At 45.0% G+C, this 23,392-nt stretch overlaps 1 protein-coding gene across 1 annotated transcript in view; it reads left to right on the top strand.

The window, feature by feature from the left end:
- Positions 1-23,392, top strand: part of LOC126528457 (multidrug resistance protein mrp-7-like) — a 138,503-nt gene that overhangs the window by 32,433 nt on the left and 82,678 nt on the right. Inside the window, exons 6-8 of the mRNA XM_050176339.3 lie at positions 12,380-12,583; positions 17,170-17,316; positions 21,839-21,935. Coding sequence (XP_050032296.3) covers positions 12,380-12,583; positions 17,170-17,316; positions 21,839-21,935 — 448 coding nt within the window. The remainder of the gene's footprint in view (positions 1-12,379; positions 12,584-17,169; positions 17,317-21,838; positions 21,936-23,392) is intronic.

Raw genomic sequence — 23,392 nt, 5'->3', positions numbered from 1 at the left:
ACGCAGATAGATGAGCAGCCATTCCACTGACACGAGAATGTTGAGGACTTCGCATGGAAGTCTGCGAGACACTGCAGAGTAGTTCTTGGTCCACATGAAGGAGGTTGCTTGCATACACGTCTGGGCCACCATACTGAATGCATGTTGTTACCGGAGCCTTTTCCCCCTACATTGTGGTAAAAAAGAGGTGAGGCATGCAGACAGGACACGAGAGTAGAGAAGTGAACACGAACGCGAAAAACATGAAAAATTTCATTAAATTGTTTTAATAGATAAAATTTTTATACTATGTGTCATTCATTATGAGGGTTCATAACCGCAACATATTTCATATATAAGCAGGTAGAATTATCAGCTTGGTCAGTTTGTACAAGCTCGTTTGAGGCAAGAAATCGAGTTTCACAAACACAACCTCAACATTCTTGGTTGAAAAAGGAACACCTCAGATGACATGCAGTCCTCTGAGTGGGAATTGCACAGTTCAAGAAAAACAAATGAAAACTCACACACCAATCCCGAAAAAGGAATAAGCACCTGCTACTGCAAAAAGCTAATTAATTGATAGGTTTTAGTAGCACACGGTCATCTTTGGCCAAAAAGCACCAAGTCTATATTGCAAAAGATAAACCTAGCGCATCTTTACAAAGCAAATATATAAAGATGACTAATGCCTCTCTGCGCTACAGTTGCTTTGCTCTAGCGTGAAATCATTTTAATTCATGCACACGTACATACACACGCTACACCCAAGTGTAACAGCTGCAGAATTAAAATTGGGCAGCAACGAAGTCGCAACCTTTAACCCTTGATCCCAAGCTGTACTAGTGACTGCAGGTAGTACCAATATCGCCAATGACGAGTCGCACTCTTTCTGCCCGATGTTATGCTGCTCTTATTGTCAAAGATGAGTTACAGTCGGCATTGAGGGAAAGCAGCCCTCAAGAGCAGCTCTTATTTTTGTGTTATTTCTAACCAGAGACCAATGAAGTAATATATTTTTAGAATGAGAATGACACCGAAAAATTTAGTACGTAAAAAATTTGGTGCATATTTCCGGAATTAACTTGGGGGTTAACGGTTAAAGCGGCAATCCAGAAACTAGAACAAGTTTTGACATGTTTGCTACCAGTGAATGCTAGAACATATGTTGGCATTCTGTAGTTTTGTCCAACAATGCAAAATGGATTCTTAATAACTGAGGAAATAAATGGAAAAGTATCATGAAGTATATTTCGTGAATGTAATGCAGAATCACTCAACTTCTGTTACTATATAATCTCCACTTGATTAACCTGCACTTCCTGAACTAGTTCAGGAGGTGCTGCATTTCAATACTCATTCCACCAGTTCAACGTGGCAGCAACTGCACGTTGTGATTTGTTTTACTTAGTGCAGGCTTTGTCCAGGGCGAGTTCACAGCATTCCCTGCACTTGGACGAAAGGTAGTGCATGTTTACGCAGCAGGTGTGGTGCCGCTTCTGCAAGAGTTAGGTGCAGAAATCAGTTTCATACAATAATTACTAGAGGGAACTCTGACATTAGTGTCTACAGGAGATCAAACAAGAACGGCTGTACCAGCATGGAAATTATGGGAAGTACATGGATATGCCTAAACTTCGTCTGTTTGGCTTCAAACGGCTTTGTGACTTTGTAAACTAGTCATTTTGAACAATATACTGTGTAATAAATAAATAAACATTAAAATCGTCCGACGACAGGATTCAAACACAGGAAGTCTAGAACAGAAGTCTGATATTGAAACCATTAAGCCACGGAGGCATGTAACGACAAGCGAGTGCAACGCCCTGATGAATTTATCGCGGGCATACCAGTGCCTTGAGACGCTTGGCGCCTTTCGATTTGGCCACCTGGACAAGCTCAATCGTTGCAATTAATAGCAATTATGCGTGTTGGCGCCGTCTTCTGCACTTCGAAGAGCATAAACTGCGCTGAAATTTACAATAAGATTTATATAGCGTATAATATACGAAGCCACAAGAACGTCTGAATTCACAAGCACGAATATCAGACAAATCCATGTGCTTCCCATCATTCCCATGGTGGTACGACTGGAGCGCCAGAGTTCCCTCTAGTAATTACTGTAAGAAACTCTATGGCAGAAATAACTGAAGTGCCTGGCATTTTGTTCTGGAGTAATAAACAAAGTTTTGCTGTCCCATAAATCTTACTGGTCATTAATTCCAAGTTTTAGTGCAGTCACATGTCTAGTAGGCAATTGTGGTATTTTGCATAAACATTGCAAAGCCAACTGTGATGAATGTTCACTCTGGTAAATTGTTTATGATCGAGTAGCATAGACTACTGAAGCAATCTCTGGAAGGTAAGTGAAGTAATTTTCTTATTCGCAGCCTTTAAACAGCATTCGAGCATATGACACATGCACCTCAGATATGCAGATAATATTTCCTTGACTCAGCAAGCGATGCTTCATGTTCCACGAGGCTACTTCAATCAAAGCAGTATTGGTGCTCTCTAAAAACAATACCAATGCAGATGATCCAAATATTTTTCAGGGGCAACAGTTATACCTGAAATCATGCTAGATTTGTTTTTTTAAACACATGATCAGACCATGTTAGAAGTGCTTCTTAAAATCCTCCTATTCATTAGACTAGTCATATATCTGTACACAAAGGCTACTAATTAGGTCCCATGCTATATCATCATCTTAACAAAAAATTCACTTAGTAATACACATGCTGTGATAAGATTTGAGACCACATTGAGATGCTGAACAAAGTGAACTCATTATATTTAAAATGAAGCTCCTGTTCTTCCAAATGAGAAGAAAGGATACTGAGGGTCAAAATTTTTCTGAGTCACAGCTGGAAGATGCCAGGGAAGGCACGTGGAAACTTATGTGTAATTTTCTATTTAAATGTAGAAATGAAAAAGGGAAATGAAAATGGTAAAAAAAAAGACAGGCATGTGGAGAGAACGAACCTACAGCATTTGCATTAGGCATGTGATGCACTAACCACTGTGTCACCGAGGCAGCATTCAACCGTCCACAATGGCCCCTCAGATTGTCGACGCTCGAACACGGCCGTAGTACCACAGTGGTTAGTATATCACATGCGTAATGTGAAGGTTATGGGTCCGTTCCTCACCCACAGGTAGATATCTTTTAATCCACTTTCATTTACCTAGAATTTATCATTTCTATACTACATATAAAAACTTAGAACATGTTCCTGTATGCTTTCCTTGGCCTCATTATCTGCTGGCTTCTTCCCGTTGTTACTTCCAACACTTATACATATTCTAATCTGGTAAGTAAACAGCTTTTGCATGATGCTGGAATGCAATATAATACATTATTGCAGGGCCGTGTTATGTAGAATGCCTAACATTGCCCAGGCAAGGTGTATTAATGTCAATCTGAAAAAAAAAATTCCCACTCTAGGCAGAAATGCTGTGTACTGCTGTGTGCAACAGGGTTTAAGGAAAACAACTTGTTCAGTAATAAAGCCGCCAAACAACGAGGAAATATGAAAACTAGATGAAAATTTGTGCAGTTGCATGTTAAAAATTTAATGAAGGAAGCGCGAGGATGGTTTATTTTGGACACACGAGGCAATATACTTGAAAGATGCATATGAGCTTACACATGGAGAAATATTGTTTATGTAGCAGCTAAACTACGAACAGGCCTAGAACACACTGATACAAGGTATCGAGCATGTAAATCTTATCATGCCCTTAAGTCAAAGAAACATGGCCGTTTCGCATGATTCGCTACACATGGCCGGCTCACACAACTTAGCCACTGCTATATATGCCTTGTAATTACCAGACGGTCTGTCTGACATGTGGAAGCTTTAAATATGTACAAGTGCCACGTAGCTGGACAGCACCAAGGTAATGTCGTTTGCCATTGTTTTGAGGAAGTGAAAGCAATTCTTGAATTTTTCCTAATTAGGTAATTAGTTATTAACGATTATTTAACTGCTCAATTATTATATTCAAAGCAAAAGTGTCAGTGCGAAAATTGCAGAGCATCCTGAAAAATTCCCAATCCAGCTTTCTACTGCTCAATAGGTGCAACAAGTTTTTTTTTTTTTTTCAAGCTTGAAAGAAGCCAGTGAATACATACAAAAAGTGCCGTGCAACTAACCACTCGTGCACCTGAACACCAATTGGCTCCTCCTTTCATGCTTGAAAAAAATTTCGAAAAGAATATTTTAGAAATTGATTAATTATTAGGCAAAATGCATGAAATAGTGTGACTGCCACCTCCATTTTCAGAGACATGAATTGACTCCATTTTCATGTCCAAATCCAGCTATACATGGTGCGTGTTTTGAGCTGGTTCTGTAATTTAGGCTGGTTTTAACTAATTGAAGCTTCGCACCCTAATAACGGAGTCAGCCTAAAAAGAAATTGGTACATAAATGGTCGCTGTCAGTACTCCGTACTCCTTTAACTTAGTGCAAAGTGCTTGTGAGCCAAGCAGTTGGTAGTTCTAAGCAGTATTTCTCATTCTGACCTGGTGTTATAGCCCACTTACTATGATGCCATGCTGCTCAGTCATGCTGGTCCTAGCTTCAATGTAGGCCATGGCAGCTGCCCTCCAATGGGGTAAAATGCAATAACGCTTATGCACTTAGATTCGGGTGTACATTAAAGAAGGCCAGGTTCCCAAAACTTCAGGTTGTGACTTTGGAATGTAAAAGCCCATAATTTAATTTTAAAATCTAAAGGTGCTTTATTAGGAGCAGGGGCATCATTTTGAGCTTTTACTGCACTCCGAGTAAGTAAAAACAATTTCTTAGACAATGTACGTATCTTGCAAACATTTACAAACACTTCTCTGCATGCACCTCTGTTGCTGTTATATTTAGATCCGTATGCCAAGGCGGGTTATGATGTTAGAACATGTTTCAAACTTGTCTTTTTTTACCGCTTTAAAGTTATTGGTTATTTTGCATCTCATTGTGTGTCGAACGCACATTTCAGTGCATCAATTTCTTCAGAAAGTGCACTCTTTATTTATTTGTGCATGCAAAAAGGGTTCAGAACAACTGCTTTCTGAAGATCTGTATAACAAGCAAAAAACAATTCTGTGTAGGCTGCACAAAGAGAAAGGATGGGTTTGTAAATATGTTATTTAGTTCTTTAAAAAAGAGGCAGCTGTCAGTATTCTGTTCCAAAGTAAAAATTGCCCCTACCTGGCTCTGTTTCATTTTCCGATGTTGATGGTCCATTCGGGGGCATTTAGCTGATAGGCTGCACTTTGGCCATGTCGGGTGTGCTATCACCAGGCCCAAGGTTGATCGACATCCTCACCAAAAGTCGAGTCCAAACGCTATAAAAGAAACATCTCATCATTTTGCTATCATTTTTGTCATCTTCCGTGTTTCACACACGGCCGTAAGTGAAATATTTCGTCACTTGGATACTGAAAAAAATTCAAGCATTTTCTGGCAGCCAAGCTGAATACACATAAATGGAGAACTTAAAGAGCAAATGCAGTTGTCACATTAGATTGATCAAGTACAGCAGAAATGGAAATAAATCAGTGATACTGTGTCTGTTGGCTTTGAATGCAAGAAACGTAAAAACAGGAACTTGCAGCCACGCCACTTTGAATTTCCCGCGTTTGCTACACCTCACGACAAGTTTGGCATCGTCCGGTATACTCGGGATAGTAATCGCTTAAACTTAAGATGAACGAGCGTCGGCATAAATTAACAGGATACTTAACCGGGCAATATTTGCGCATAAAACAACTCACGTAGCGAAGCTACTGTCAAATACCCGATGACGCATCTGCGGGCGGTGCGGTTTGGGCGAAAAATTCAAAAAGGAATGCGAGTTTCACTTGTTTCACGCCTACTAAGCTAAGATAGAATTTGAGTTTCCTACTAAACTATACTGGATATTTACGCTCCGAATAAAACGCTGGAAATTTTGTTACGTCAGATTGCATACGTATGAAAGTGAGGAAATTGCTTTTATTGTATTCTCCCCAGGCGGCATGTAGCAGCTACCACTCTCATGCAACAAAAGCATGAAAGTGGTACTCGCGGCACGGAAAACAAACACATACAGCGCCAACGTTACGCCTCTTGCGCCTCTTGGAGTTAGAACTAAGCACGATCAGGCCAGTTTTCTAGCCTTCATAACGCCATGAACACGACCAAACATCGAGCGAAACAACTGTCTGCTCTCGAAAATTATTACCGCTTCCATTTACATACCTATCGCTGCCACAAGCAAAAGTCAATGGGCTAGCTGTCGACAAGCCGCAGATTAGACTGACAGCAACATATTACGGTAACGTAAAACAATTTCCACGCTGACTTAGCAGCCGCGGTGTGCTCTAAGTGCCACAGTTCTCGTTTGCCGCTCGAAATTCACACCATGATGACGGGCGCTGCATCTTTCACATGAAATGTTGCACGCTTTGCTCCGGAGCTCAATAGGAGGGCGAAACGCATTTGCACGTACTACCTGAAATCCGCATGCCGCAAACCCGTCGACGCTTCCGAGAACGGGGCACACAGCCATACACCCGTACAGCGGCTTGACTTGGACGTGAGGCACTTCTATCAAATATTTCACATGCGACATGTTTCACACCGATTGCGCGAACACGAGAAAATGAGCCAGGTCGCAATGCGACGCCGTGCACCCGAGCATCTACCGATGAGCTGCGTGCGCGGACTTGCAGAAAAACAAAACTATGACAAAACGGCCGGCGCGAAAGGATGGCGGCTCTCGTTGCGGATACGAAGCGGACAATGAAGCGCGAATGAATGTTGCCAACTGTTGGTTCCGCGTTATGCCGGCGGTGGTGGCTTTAGTGGCGTGTGTTGCGGCTGTCTAATTTTTTATTTCTTTTCCTCAAACAGTATAGCTAAGATCAGTTCTTTGTGTGAATTTTTAACTGTGTCGTTTCACATTATCTTTTTGTCTTTTTATGCTATTAAGCGGCCAATTGTGGCCTCCCAGGTTCGCGCGCGCCAGCTTCGCGCACAAATCTCGGAGGCCATAAGACTACGCGTGCGGAAATGCCGTTTTTGTCGTTGTTAACGTTTCATCATCGTTTCTTCAACTGAGATAGAGGGGTAGTGTCCCTTTTCCCGGGTTTGGGAGGGGGCGTTCAAGACGGCATCGCTCAGCGGGGGGCGGGGTGTTGGTTGTTACCGCGAAATTCGCGAACCCAGCGATTTTTTTTTTATAACGTAATACTTACCCAACAAGAAAAACCATCTGTCCGTCAGTCCGTACCGCACGATATCTTTCAAAATAGAACCCGCAGCAGCGAGTGAATTCACCTTCGTGCTAGCTCTCGCCTTAACGCGACCGAAGCGGCGAGAACACTGCGCTCACGAAGCTTTCAGCTCATGCCGCACTATGGGCTTTCCGCAGATCACTTTCAAGATAGGTGTACGCGCGTCTGTTTTCAAAGCGAAGTAAACGGTGAGAACACAGCGAGCGCGTGAAGTTTTGAGCAGTGGGCACACTCTGTCCACAATGCAGTTCGCTTTCAAGATACGGTTCGCGCGGCCGTGCCACAAGCAGCCGCCGCCGGAGAACGGTTGATAATGATTCGACGCGGACGAGAAGTGCTAAAGAGCGATAACGGCTCAAAACGAACGTAACGTCACCAGCGCACCTGGCCCCGCCATCTGCAGTACTTTGCTTGCGCCATTCACTTGGCGCCGCCGACCACAGCAGCTCGTGTCGCCGCAGCGCTGTCGCTTATACTCGTCGGATTAAGTCTCATAACATTGATAACGACATGGACTGCGTGTGGATGAGGAAGAGTCACAATGCTTACGCATACTTAGACAAATCCGAGAGGAGTTCCTGGGTGATTTTTTTACCGGAAATGTGCAGTCAGCGGTGACCCAGAGTTGACAATGCATCTAAGAGGGGTGCCAAGCTTTTTTTTTTTATGAGAGTCTTGCCCAGCTCCCAAAGATCTGCTCAAGCTAAGACTTGCTGATGGCTGTATCTGTTTTTTTATTGTCGCATGAGGGCCCTCGAACCGCCACGAATCCTACAGTGTAATGACATTAGAGCAGTATTCACCTCCAAAGGGAAATGCAGCCGGTAATTGGGCTGCCTAAGGTTTGCGGCCCGGTGGCAGCGGCCCACCACTCCCCCGTTTCCGTTGACAAGATAAGGGGAGGGCTCTGGAGCAATCTTACACCCCCTCCCCGCAGTGGTGTAGCCAGAAAATTTTTTCGTGTGAGGGGGGGTGGGGTCCATATTGACCGTGGAGGGGGAAGGAGCGGGGCCATTGCCATAGTAGCAAAAAATTTACTGTTAGTGAGCGTTACAAGTGCCCGGCGTGCCCCACTTGGCTACGCCGCTACTAGCCTCCCCCCCCCCACACCGCAATCGACGCAAATCGAGCTATCAGAACGTGCATGACACGCATGCATGTCATAACATGAATGACATGCCGCGAAGCTGGCATGGATGTCGTCACATCATCATCATCATCATCATCAGCTTATTTTGACGTCCATCGCAGTACGAAAGCTTCTCCAGCGATCTCCAATACCCCTGTCTTGTGCTAACTGGTTCCATGTGTCTTCAAGTTTCCCAATTCCATCACGTCCACATTATTCTCTGCCGTCCTCGACTGTGCTTCCCTTCCCTTAGCACCCATTCTGCAACTCCAATAGACCAGCAGTTCTCTCCCTTACGCATTGCAATGTCTGCCCAGCACGACTTCTTCCTCTTAACGTCAACCAGAATATCAGCTATCCCCGTTCGCTCTCTAATCCGCATCGCTGTCCTCCTGTCTATTATCGTCATGCCTAATAATTTTCATTCCATCGCTCGTTGCGCGGTCCTCAACGTCTTCCCAAGCTTCTTTGGTAACTTCCAAGTTTCGGCCCCATACGTTAGCAACGGTAGAAAGCAATGATTAGCAGCAAGCTCCCTGGTCATGATTTAGTAATGCCTGCCGTAAGCTCTCCAGCTAATTTTGTATTTTTCTTAATTTCCTTGATCAGAGGCCCCTGCGAGTAATTAACCTCAATAAACTTATTTCTGCGCAGGTTCTAGAGGCTGACTGCCGACCGTTCTCTCGATTCGTTCTCTCGCCTGGCTGCGGAACATTACTTTTCTCTTCTGCATACTAACTCTCAATCAGACTCTTACACTTTCTTCGCCAAGGTCCTCAAACGTTTGTTGCAAATAGTCTGCAGCTTTGCTGAGTATGCCAATGTCATCTACAAACAGTAAGTTGGTGAGCTATTTACCGTTGGCCCTCACTCCTAACAATTCCCAGTCTAACTGGTTGCACACCTTTAAGTATTCAGTGATAGCATTGTAAATATTTTGCCATTGAACATATGAAGCCTTTTGCAGATATCTGGCTATGCAAAGTCTGCGCGTTAGTGGCATCCGTTCGATATCAACATTCGTGGGAAACTTCATTATTGACCGCTGTTCGGAGCCAGTGCGCTGCTGCCTAGATGCCCCGATCTAATCATTCCAGCTACCTGATTCAAGCGCAGGTAGCGCGCGTTTCATGTAAAGCCAATATCAACGCCTTAACTGGCAATGTTAATTTATCATATATTGTAAGATTGTTCACTTACTCCCTTATAATTAGGGTGTAAATTAGAAAGGCTGGGGTGTGCCAAGGGTGTTTTCTTGTTGAACACCCTTTCCCATTAAAAAAGGGTGTTTCAAGGGTGTTTACAAGGGTGAAAAGATGAATACACCCGCATTACACCCATAAGGGTGTGAAAAATTTTAGAGCGTAGGTTAGACGACCGGCGGACCATGACGCTTACAGGAGCGCCAAGAGAAGCGAAGCGCAGTCGAGGATGGCAGAAGTCTAGGTGGGGTGATGAAATTAAGAAATTTGCAGGCGCTAGTTGGACTCGGTTGGTGCTGAACAGGCGTAATTGGAGATCGAAGGGAGAGGCCTTCGTCCTGCAGTGGACATAAAATAGGGTGATGACGAGGACGAGACGGTTTTCGTTTTTAGTATTCAGGGAGGACGCTTCGTTGTGCGATTAGGCTAAGCGTCGCTGGACTATTACGTTTTTCACGATCACCTGGAGAACTTAGCGACTGTCGTGTGGCGCTACATCAGTCAGCGAGCGGAAGTGGAAGTAAATGCGTAAACAGTCCTATTGATTTTATACCTTGTTCCCTCCTAGTAGTTCTTGCATAGCAATAGTAGTTGTGGTACATGTTCCTATGGGCAGCGCAACCCGGACGAAGGACGAGAGGCAGAACACAACACGAGCGCTGCCTCTCGTCCTTCGTCCGGGTTGCGCTGCCCACCCATAGGAACATGTTCAATCACCAACTCGCCCAGCTTGGCGTCTTAATTTAGTAGTGGTAGTTGTAGTGGTAGTTGATGTTCTACCATGTTAAGCAAAATTACACCCTTTTTCAACACAACGATAATCGTCATCTGTCTTGTCCGCATTTCCTTTCTTTAACGCGGCGAGCCTGGTACTTTCCAGTAACGAACGGCATGCGTGTTATCAGCATGACATAGCATCCCCGACAGGAAAGTAGTGGGCGCGGCGTTTTCAAGAAAGGAAACGCAAGTAAGGCAGATGACGATTATTGTTGTGTGGCAGATATACACCCCAAAGGGTGTAAGCTTGTTTTTAGAGTGTAAGTGTGTACACTACCAAAAAAAAAACACTTACCTCAACAAGACGCTTCGAGAGAAAGAACACACAGTGACGATATACAGATGGCGACGCCTGCTTCAAGTTCCGGCTCCAGTTCGCCGTGACGTCCACGATTTGACGGTCTCTGCTCGAGCCTAGTTAAGCTTTAACATTCATGATAGGCTATACTGACACGTGTACTTACTTTCTTTTTTCTCGGAGACTACATTTCGCCCTCTAACAGCTTAAAGTTACTGCTCAACGCCATGACGGGCTAGCGTGATTCGGAACTTTATCGAAGGTTATCGTTCAGTCTGTCTGTTGTGTCTGCTACTGCCTCACCTGGTGTAATCTGATTGCATGCGCGAGACGAATTGTGTGGTACTTTCTGGAAGGCACGCGGTCACGAGCTGTTCAGCTGCAGTCTTCGACGAGTAATGCATAAACAATCGACGCGCTTGACCTGCAGATCAGATTTTCATGAACGCCGGCTGTGATCACCGCTGTCGTTGGGCTTGACTGTTCTTTTCTGGGCACAGGTTCGGCCAATGAAGAGCTACTTTCGTAGTTCACAGTTTCCGCTACTGTGTTCTTCACCGTCACTACAACATGACAATATATTGTACTCTGAAAGAAGTAAAGATTGAACTTCGCATGTTTCATGAACAGGCACACACTAACAAAGGCACACATGCGAAATAATACTTTGAAATTCGTGACGTCCAACTGACATACTGGCGCTGAGGTTTCGGCGCATAATTCAAGAAATGGTAGCTTTAGTTTTACTTTGTCTAAACCTATTAATGTGAATTCAACACAAATTTAACGAAAGCCATGTTTTAAAATGCTACTTTAGCATTAAAACCATATTTAGTGCTTCTGTTTATTATCGCCTTAAGACGGTGGGCGCTTCTGTCCACCTTCCACCTCTCGGAACAGATCTCGTTGGTTGATAGGGCGATCGCAGCCAAGATGGTGCATGGCTTCCCAGGAAGAAGGAACCACTCCTGTAAATCAAGCCATCCTTAAGCACATTAAAGATGGTTTTTTTCTCTCCCTCTCTCTCACCTTGTGCACAATCTCTAAGTAAATGACTGCATGGTGGTAAAAGGATTTGCAAGATACGCTCCTCTCATTGCCATGTGAATACGGCACGTGCAATTGCATGACGGATTTCGCGAGTCTTGCATTGTTCTTTGCTTTAAGAGCGCAGCTCTTAGGCACCCGTTCCTGCGACAAACATTGGCGTTATCCCTCGTAACCGAGCGACCGTACACAGCGAAAGATGAAAGCGAACGCAGAGCGTAGTGGTAGACGAAAGACGGCGATAGTGAAGAGAGCGCGAGGATGACAGCGGGGGAGGAGGGTGCAGCGGAACCATGAGGCGAAAAGCGGAGGACTAAGGTATGGCGAAAGCGTGAGAAGAAAAGCGTAGTGCCGCGCAAGACGGGCTTTGCGGCGACGATGGCTGCGAGATGGCGCCAGAATAGCGCACGTCGTCTGCATGCAAACAAAGCGCTGCATAAGCGGTGGCCTGTCTGCTGCGCCTGCTGTGAATCTCGCCAATGCGTCACTCACGCGCCCCCTCTCGCGTTCTTTACAACACCGCTCGGTTTACAACGTACCGCACGAGATAGGTTGTCCGCGTCAGCCAATATACCGCGAAATGAAAACACGTATGCAGCCGCGCTGAAATTTCGCTTTAGGAATTATCGTAATGGTCGGTGAATTGTTTTGCCCCTGTTTTACAGCAACGTCAAATGAAAGCCCGTGAGGAGCGCATTAAAAGTCTGTCGGACCTGTTCGCATCCATCCGAACGGTGAAGATGTACGCCTGGGAAGAGGCCCTGCAGGAGACGGTGCAGCGTCTGCGCAACGTCGAGCTATCGTGGCTCTTTCGGGCGAACCTGCTGGACGGCGTGCTTGATTCTGTTTACACGGCCTCCACCTCTGTGGTGCGTATACAACGCATGCATAGTAGTGAATATTAGTTTCGGCGCTCTGTTCAGTGTCACGGGACATTTTCGTAACGTGTGTCTTTATCGCGCGTTTATCGTGTCTCTTGAAAGATTTACTGGCTCAAACACGATACGAGGAGGTGAAAGTGGGAAAGGAAGAATATAAATAAAGGACTCGTTAAGAAAAGTGTAAAAAAATAATTTGAACAGTTGAGTCCTGATTCTGGGAAGTTGAGCGGGAATTACGAAGCTTTCCCAAAATAAAAAAAAACAAATGTAGAATGTTAAAACCTACAAAGCTGTTCCAAACAAAGGGACTCTACGCCAATTGTTCGGTCGGCTACTCGGGGCTGTGAAAACATCACCTAACTAGCCGTGGCACATATGTAACCAGAGCGGTTGTTGCAGCGCTTTTCTCCAGGCTGCAGCCACCATGCTGATCTCCATAGAAACGCTGATTTTCGTATTTCTGCACATCTTCAAGCTAATAAAGAAACGGTCAACCAAGTGTATACGCTAAAGAAGGCAAGATCGAAGTAAACAGTAGTTCAACTGATTCGATGAATAAATGTTGACTACATTGGTTGTCGTTCTCTCTCCCTCTTTCATATTCATTGTTCCCTCAGTTTGTGTTGTTTCGTATCGTATTTCATGCGCAATTACGTAAGCCTTGTCTTATTTCGGGTCGACCCTTTACAGGCACTTTCTATCGTTGATTTTTTTCTTTATTCTTCGAGGAAAGTTCATTGCAGATAGCCAGATATTCCGAACCAGTGTGAGGTCACCGAAAAAGATATTGTCTTCATAAGCATGCAAACTCGACGCGCCCTGCTAAAGCCATGGGCCTGCCAGAACAATGGAGATCCCTGCACGCGTGCGACTTAGACGCAGCTGCAGACCAAAGGCCAATGGGATGCCTACGCCCGCATTGGGCGATCGCAGGAACACTACTAATGAAGCTGTGCAGGGCGATATTGGCTGGACAAGTTTTGAAGTGAGGGAAGCTCAGAGTAAAATTGATGTTGAAGAACGACCGAGGAATGTGGAAGATAATCAATGGGTTGCGATAGCGTTTGGATATTATTATTATTATTATTATTATTATTATTATTATTACTATTATTATTATTTGTTTTGAACACATATACACATATACACAGTTAACAGGAAAGGGAAAGCGAGGAGCAAGCTGGCAACTGCCACCGGAAGGGGCACAACGCCTGCCTACTCTTCTGAAGGGAGGTGACAGCAACACAGAAATGGAAGATAGGAAGGAGGGGAGGAAAGAGGAAAGGAATAGCAACAGGAGAAATCTAAAGACTAAAGTAGAACACAGTACACTGCGCACGTTGTTCTGCCGAGTTTCGACTCTGCAGCCGGAATTAAAGTGACGCCGCGTCGAACAGCCTCCACAATTATCAACCATATCCATGGCTAGTTCGCTATGCGGCTAATTGTGCTCTCCACGATGAGATGCCGAATACAGCTGCACGCAATCACCGTTTCACCGGTAGTCGGTTCACAATATACACCCCAAGGTGTTTGAACCCGCCACCTCCCATCTTCGAAGGAAGAAGCGTTAGGGCACAGCACTGATCACACACATTAGGGCCGGTCACTGAAGGTCACGCTACTACAGAAGGTTGAATGTTCACGCTACAGACGTGAACCTAAGGTAACTCTAGAAAGGTTAGTAGGGCGCGATGGCCCTGATCACGTTTAGATACACAACCACTGCACTGAAAGCGGGACACTCAAAAATAAGGTGCTGAAGTGTCTCGTAGCAGCGACAAGACGTACACAATGGACTTGCTACACGCTCTTGTCTGTATAAACGTTCGTGCACGTTCAGTTAACCAACCCTCAGCTTGAGCAGTTGTGCTCTAGCGTGACGAGGCAAGCCTCGACCACGAAAACGGGGCGGGAACGTTCCATTTGCGACGCGCTGATCTGGATGCTGCTTGAGTAGGTGGCGATGAATCAGCAGACGAGCGTCATCAACTTGCACAACATTTCTGGGCAGACACAGTTGCTATGAGCGCAACTTGAAGCGAGCCGATCAGCCTCTTCCTTTCCGGCGATTCCTACGTGTGAAGGTATCCACTGAGCAACGAGAGATACCCCACGTGATGTAATTTCGCTCGCAGAGTCAGTAATGCTGCGCACAAGTGGACAATCAAGCTCACTGCGTTGTAGCCTGCTAAGGACAGCACGGGAGTCCGTAAAGATGACGATCTTCGATGTAGTTAACTCCTCTTGCACGTTTTTCGGTGCAACATTATTCGCTGCTAGTTCCGCAGTTGTTGACGAAGTTGGATGAGATATTTGAAAGATACGTCGTACTTGAGTTGAAGGGCAGAAAAAAGCTGCAGAGGCGCCTTGACCGTCGTTGTGTACAGATGCATCTGTGAACACTTGAAGATAATCTGGAAACTTTTCGAACATGTGAGATTGAGCCAATTGGAATATTGCCGAAACAGCGAAGTCAGACTTTTTATGCATGTCAGGGATTGTGAGGTAAATGGGCAATACGTGTTTTGTGATACCTTTTGGAGGCGGAGACGTTTATTTATGTAGGAAAACATTCACTCATAGTGGAGGAAACGAACTAGAAGCTTACCAGCAAGTATGTGACCGGTATGGTCAGCAACATGGCAGCAAAGAATGTCAAACGCTAAGTAGGAGAGTCTGAGACAATCTCATGGAGGGTGGCAACGAGAAAGAAACCTGCTATCAGTAACTACCTCAAAGGAGAAAAGGTACACCAAGGATGAAGAAGCATGTGTTTGCTGCGGTAAAGCTAGGTCAACCATGGGACATGTTTTAATAATTGTGGAGATAACTACTCAGCGGCCGCTTTAGGTAACTCTTGCCTCCTTGAAGCCCTTGGGTTCAATAATAGCAGGAAGAAAGTAAACATATCCGCAGTAGAGATCACTAAGAGGCAATTGGAGGTTCGTTGGTATGACCATAGGCAGACCACAAACAACGGAGGCGTACAGAATTCGCAGTGATGGTCCAAAAGTTTGACGCTGGCAATATTTGTATTCGCGTGCTTTTCGAAATTATACCTAGGACATTTGGCAAAATAAGAACAAGAACTTGGTGGCGCAACCCACCACCCTGCTTCAAAAGGGACCCTCATAGTATCCATCCATTCGCACTCACACCGGAAGCGCAAGGCGAAAGCGTGGGGCATGCAGGAACAACCAGTATAACTGTACGCGTCTGTAAGTTAGCGCGTATTCGGCAAATGGTGCTAGTAGTAAAATATTGCGCACTCTATTCGCTCCGAATATTTAAGGCTATTGCTACTTGTTTTCGGCGTGGAGAGGTATCATTTGGTGCAGTTTTCATGCGCATATGACATATCCAAGTCACTTAACCGAGTGTGTTTTTGTAAAAGTTGCTACCAGATAGCCAGATCCGAGATACGCTAAAACCATGTGCCCTCAGCAAAGAAGACCTTGTTGTCAGGAGCAACTATTTATTCACCCTAGTTGCATTCCACACTGTTTATTATTCCCTGGTTCTTCCGCCGAATAACCGATGCTGCGTTAGGGGGAGACTAGCATACTTCCCAATATGTCCATTGAATGTCGGGGGTGTACTGCGCCGAACAATTGTCCAGCACCAGGCACACTTTTGTGATGGCGCATGTCAGATATCGATGCTGCAATTTAGGCCACTTTTTGTTTTGTCTGTCTCATCAAATAGCGAGCGATCACCGACTTTCCCTCATAAGATTGAATTTGTAAACGCATTAACCCCAATGGCACGCATTTGGGCTTTGGCGGCAGTCAAACTAATAATTTGTAATACACGGCATATTTATTTTAAATTTTCATGGTGCTATTAATGGTACATTCCGCTCCTTTGCAATGCGATGCAACTCGACGCGGAGAACCACCGTCACCGAGACAGCAGGCCTTCACACTCTGCTTCGTGACGTCATGCTGCTTGGCCCGAAGCTTCCACTGTCAAGCGAAGCGTGACGATAGCAGTGGCGAAATAATCGACGCGGCTGAGTTTCGAGAGCGCCCATTTGAACGTATGCAACTCGGGCCAGACAGCATGACGCCGTTATCCTGATCCCGGAGGCTTTATACTGTCTAGGTGGTGTTGGGAGAACCCACTACAGTGCAGCGAGGTAAAGCCTGCCTCGGCCGAACGTTCACTTTCTCCCAGAGAAAACGGAGGCGCTAGGATAGGGAATCTGTGGAATGTCCGCTGTGGTCCTAGGTCGAAGGGGACAGCGTCCTCTAGCGCTCTGAGATGCAGCGCGGCTTTCAGGATGAACTAGGTGAATGTATTTCACGCGCTCTATTCAACGATTTGAACGTAAGCTGCACCTCAGAAGCTCGCTAGAGCGCTCGCAAGCGACCAGTCAATTGGGCCATTGGCGAGAAAATGCAGCTGTAACTACCATCTAGCACGGAAACCCTCCTCAATTCATTGTAGTTTCAATGAGGAGGACGATACTATAAGCATTTGTGGATGTAGAAGCGCGTGCAGGAATGTTGATTTTTTTTTAATGAAGGCAGCTTACTGTGTACGACGATGCACTGGCACCATCTACGCAGCTGACGATCATCCTCTTCTCCGCGTTGTACTTTCTGGAGCCCCACAAGCAGCTGACGCCAGAGCTGTCCTTCTCGTGCCTGTACCTGCTGTTCGTGACGGAGTTGACGCTCTCCTCGACGGCGCTGATCTTCAGGAATGGACGGCAGGTATTCTCTTCGGCGACGTGCCACATGTCGTCGTTGCTTATAACCCATAGAGTCACGGTACACGGTGAAAGCATTTCCACACTTGAGGGCGGTGCTTAGTCCATGGCTAAGTATATGGTTTTGGAAATTCATCGTGTGTGTGTTTTTTTTTCTTTTTTAACCTAAGTAGGACGTTAGACTGTACAATAGCAAGATCTTGGTTCCGCAAAACACCCCCCGCCCCCCACCCCGTTCCTAAGGGGACGCTCATAACACCCGTCCATCCATCCATCCATCCATCCACCCTGCCACCCTAATCCTTCACGCCAACATATGAATGTTCCAGGGAAAAAAAATAACTGTAGCAGACTTGCGCGACTTAGCAGAATCACAACCCCATTTCCAGCGAAGCTGGTTCTTTAGGACAGCTTAGAAGAAGGACTTCAGTTGCTTGTAATTAAATCACGTGCTTTAAAATGTTGCCACTATATGACTGGCCTGTTCGAAACTTCCAGAGAAAGTTTTACTAAGGCAGTAATTCATCTATACACGTTTTACTTCGCCAGAACATTGGACATAGGGTCCACGTATTCCCCTCTTTCCGATTCTCGTTATTATTTGATCGCGGTTGCGTTCCCAGTTCCACAAGGACCGCGGTGTAAATGCGGGTTGGTTGTAAGAGACAGCCGCAACGCTCTGGGGCGCTTGCATAAGCAATTTGCTGCAAATGACGCAGTTAATCCACAAACATCAAATTTTACCAATTCATCACTCAGTAAATAGCCCTTACACTCCCCAAACAAGCCTCATTTAACTCACCGATAATGTCATATAACGCATTGAAAATCCGAAAAAGCAAGGGTTCAGTAAATATTTGCAGCGCTTCTATTGAAACCAGGATACTTAATATATCCCGCCACATTGTACTTGAGATGGCCCAAATTTTGCCTGAATAAAAAGGTTGTATAACGCAGAGTTTTCTCGGCACATTGGGAAATGTCGCTGATAGCTGCGATCTCGCACATTCTAACACTTGTTTAAGAAATTTTCGCCAAACCTTGTATTTGATCCGTAGGCATTGAAATTCGCGCACAGATTTGCCGTAGTGATCGGCACTATTTTCTTCGTACAATTTAAATTAAAGTTAGATTAACGGGTATTACGTGCCAAAACCATGATCTGATTATGGGGCACGCCATAGTGCGGGACTCCGGAATAATTTGTATTAACTGGGGTTCTCTAACGTGCACCTAAATCTAAGTGCACGGGTGTTTTCGCGTTTCGCCCCCGTCGAAATGAGGCCGCCGTGGCGGGGATTCGATACCGCGACTTCGTGGTCAGCATACCAACGCCATGGCTACTATGCAACCACGGCGGGTTCTTCGTATGATCTTGTCGTTGTTCGTAGTTATGCCATAGCAGGATGCTCAATTTTGTACCGCTCGTAAAATACGCTCCTACAGCGCTCCGGACCACTCGCAGACCTATTTTATTGCAAGAGTTTAAATTAACCAACACACTTTGAAAGTTGCATACATATTGCTTAACCCGTGTCCCTTATTATCTTGAAATCTAAACTATGTCCCCCATCACTAAAATCTAAAATTGCCCCCCATCACTTCGAATTTAGCCTACGCACGACCTGCAGCCTGCCCCTTTATTAGCCAAATATGAAGTTTTTACCGGTGCTAACATATGTTGCAGAGACTTGGTGGTCAACAAAGAAGCTCGATAACAAGTTCAGGACCGCCCAAAGAGCAATTGAACGAAAAACGCTAAGCGTAATGTTAAGATACAGGAAGAGAGCGGTGTAGATGAGAGAGCAAATGAAGATAGCCGATATTATATTGGAAATTAGGAGGATAAAATAGAGCTAGGCAAGCAATGTAATGCGAAGGGTAGATAACCGGTGGACCATTAGAGTTACAGAATGGCTGCAAAGGGAAGGTAAGTGCAGTCGTGGACGGCAGAAAACTATGTGAGGTGATAAAATTAGCAAATTTTCAGGCACAAGTTGGTTTCAGCTAGCACAAGACAGGGGTAATTGCAGATCGCTGGGAGAAGCCTTCGTGCTGTCGTGGACGTAAAAATAGGCTGACAATAATGACGATGATGATAGTTCTCTTGGGACACTCGGAAACATAGCGTCAAAAAATTGCATAATGCTTTCAAGCACTTTACGGAGAATTATTTTTGTGCAAACGCTGTATTCACTGCACATACATTTACCTTACGCGCGAATTTTCCGTAACTTTATACCTGTGTTTGTTAAACCTGATCTTGGTGGGATTTGTAGTTCGGCCAATGCAGCGTACTCAATTTTATAGCATTCGGAAAATGCACTGATAATGCTCCGGGACACTTGATGACCTAATTGCATTCAGAGGCTGTAATAAACCCACAAGTTCAAGTCCTCCCTATATGTACGTTTTACTCATAATGTGTTCACGAAATATAAACAAGGTACGTAATTTATTTCGCCGAGGTCATTAGAGAAACCAACTACGAATTCCTTATTAGGCATAACATGTGAAAAAACGAGTATTCAATAAAAATTTGCAATGTTTTTAATTAAGCGCGTAGCACTAAAGTTTTAGCACTTACTAAACTTAATATTAGCTTTATTCTTACGGAATTTGTTGTGAGTGTTTTGTGCCGGTATTTTAGCACTCTGGCAAACATTGCGCATACCGTATGACACTGTGGAACGCTCTAATAAGTAACTTCCTACAAAAGCTGTAGCTAACGTGATTGGTTTAAACATTTCCCCCTCGTCACTCAGAACAGTCTTACTTCTTCAATGAAATATAAGCGCTGCACCTAACATATTTCACTAAAGAACCCTAGGAAAAGCAACAACCTGCCTCGTATTGGTATAAAAATTGAATGCGCAGTATTAAGTATTCATTTTTGAAGCACCCAATTAGAGCACGCGATTCAAACTTTCGGTACCCGTCACATATAAAACGGCTCCGATTCCCTGCAAGTACGAAATTTCTGCGGTTTACAGTACTTCCAAGGGTATAGGGTAACTTTTTAAGCAGTTTTTATAAGCGCTCTACACGGGCCAATAGCTAGGGTATAGCAATATTCATTTAACCACTAATTGACACACACACTTCGACATTTGCGTGATTATTGCTCCTAACATTATCCACATTCCCTTGAAATACTAACTCCGCGAAAATATATCGACCTTTTTTCCAGAAATTCCTGAAATTCGGCATATACCGATTGTGAGCGCTTCTACTTGGCTTAACAGCTTCGCTGTAAAATCGCAACTGCAGGAGCCTCACGAGTCTCCCGCCATTAAAAGCATCTACTACGAACGCCCACTACACAGCAAGGCTGGCGATGTCGGAAGTCGTGTTCTTCGAGGCTTTGTTGACATCTCGTAGTCAGAGACAGATCTGCTGTCGATCTGTGAGAAAACCGAATAGGGTTGACCAGTTTATTCCGTCGTGTAAAAATACAAGGAATAGATATTCTTTAATTTACAGTTTGCGACAATTTACCATTGAAAACGGAACGTGCTATGTCGCTGGAGGTCGTGTCTATTTTCACTGCTCAGAGTGGTTTCTCCGTACAGGGTGACGGGCGTTCGTTTGCATTTGCCGCTGTTTTCGCGGAACGCATGAACAGGCGCAATACTTTCCAGACGCACTTAACAACATCCCATTTCAGCAACACTGCTCGTGTATTTTCTATGCCCAAACATGGTGAAGGCCCCTATAAACTTAAGTGATTTTAATGCGATAGCGTTAAGGGTCCCTTGTCGCATAAAATCCGACGTCGGCGTGCCGCGTCTATCGTCAACCGTCTTCTTGTAAACAAATCATTCCGAACCCTGCATACCCAACCACTCAGGCCTTCCGTGTAGCGCAGAGACACTACTCAAATAATTCAATTTCTCAAAGCAAAATGCGTTATAAAAATGTGAAAGTACAATTTACACACAACCTACAGACATGATAGTGTCGGATTGTAGCTTGAATATACGAGAAAACATAATTCTGTTTTCATAGATGGGCAGCCGGTGACAGCATTAGTCGACACTGGGGCCGATTTCTCTATATTTGGTCAGGAACTCCTCCTCCAACTGAAAAAAGTGGAGATGCCATGGTCAGCACCTCCCTTAAGGACGACAAGCGGTCAATTACTGATTGCTTCTGGAAGATATTTATCATCGGGGATTCTCAAACAGAAACCCCTTTTCTAGCGTTCCTACTACTCATAGGGCGGTGCGCCCGGTTCTTTGCAACACCTCCAGATGGCGCTCGCCACTGCGCGTCTGCGTCCCGCGCAAGAGGACGCCTTTCTACCAGAAAGCTGGCCTCCGTGCATAGCGTTCGCTGACAGCTTTTTCCGGTAAACATTACGGTTACATAAGCTGCAGTTTCCGGGAAGCATTAAAGGCAGTCGGGGATCTTCTAATGCTGTCGCATTCCACTCTTAAAGGCGAAGCTTAAGCGTCCTTCAAATTTTTTCGCTTGGTATTACAACAGTGCTGACGTAAAACATTCTCTTTTTTTTTCTCGTGCAGGTAGCTTTGGGTCTCGGACGCATATCAGAGTTCTGCACTGAGATGGATCAAGAAGAACACAAGGAGAAGGCTACCTATGACATTTACAGAAAGGCAGGTGAGCTGCCATCCTCAACGATAGCGACAGCAGCAGTATACCACTACCCACATCTCACGCGACACGTATCACATGTATCCAAAAATATCTTATGCCCATGTGAACGAGCAAAATAGAAACAGGGGCTCAATTTCTTTGTTAATCTCGACCATATCCATCCACCAGGCAATGAAGCCGAGGAAAGCATAGGGTAAATTAGCGCTTGAAAAATATTAAATTGTAGCAATATAAAGATGAAAAGGGATGAAGAAACAACTTGTGGCCGGTTCGAGACGAAATCACAATCTCCACATACGCGTGCGTTGCACTAACAGTTGTGCTACGACGATGGCTATCAATCTATCCGCTGTCTTGGACATCTATGTGCACTCGATCTAGCCCTGGGAGTGTTAGCAAATGCCGCTCAGGCTCATGGCGGGTGGATGCAGAACATCCATCTTCGCCTGCAAGTGGGGATCAAAATTAATCCAGAGACCTCCATTAGGCGTCCTTAAAATCCGTGGTGAAGCTCAGGGATAGTAAACTCGTACATATGTGTATATGCCTGATGGCTACATGAAGGTTAACGTCTTCAAATATGAATAGAACATTTTTCCCCTTTCCAATTAATGTTTAAGTAAAAACAATATTTTGAATTCGTCAACACCGTTTTTGTTCGTATGTAAGAGATAAAACTTATTGGAGGCTACAGAGCTAAAACTTATGAAATTGAGAACTATTCCAATTGATTATGCTCCAGGAGAACCATGGAATGCCGCGCAGACATAACAGTTTCTTTAGCGAAAGCTTGGGGCAGGTAACCTTGCTAAGTAATTTCCAGGCGTTGAATGCGTCTTTGTCGCTTTTATGCAGCCCGTATACGAACTTGGTGTCTTAATTTGGGTACAGCAATTGATAATTTGGCCTGACGGCCAATTAATCAATTGTTTCAATTCCATTGAACACAATGCGTGGTGCCCGTGGGATCACTCTTCTCTCGTCCTGCCAACACAACTGACCTCGTTCATCAGAATACGTGCTGTTGGCTTGATTCATGAATATCATTAGACTGTTCTAGTAGAACGTTTACGGTGCGCTCCGCTCATACCAGTGTATGCTCACAATTTACACACAGCCGCTCAACGCAACGCTAGAGCATATGCCCAACGCTCATACAGGCAGTGGAACGTAGAAACAAGAACACTGCCCAAGCTCCGCTACAACACGGATTGAGCGGAGAGGCTTTCTTTGCTTTCTTTGTTGTTTCAGAGCATAGTTGACAGCACGCCACTGGCGTCTCCGTGGGAGACGCGCTCATTAAATAAGCGAAATGAACGCAGCTCATTCAGGCACCACTGCGCGTGAAATGCCAGCGGAGCGAGCGTAAGCAACACGGCAACAATCTGCTAACGCTAGAGATTCTTAGCAGAATCGGTCTGAGGGCCGCTACCACGAGCGGAAGAGCGGAGACGCTACTG

The sequence above is a fragment of the Dermacentor andersoni genome, chromosome 9, assembly GCF_023375885.2.
Source record: "Dermacentor andersoni chromosome 9, qqDerAnde1_hic_scaffold, whole genome shotgun sequence".
NCBI lineage: Eukaryota > Metazoa > Arthropoda > Arachnida > Ixodida > Ixodidae > Dermacentor > Dermacentor andersoni.
The sequence above is the reverse complement of the archived record's forward strand: the minus strand, read 5'-3'. Positions and strand labels throughout refer to the sequence as shown.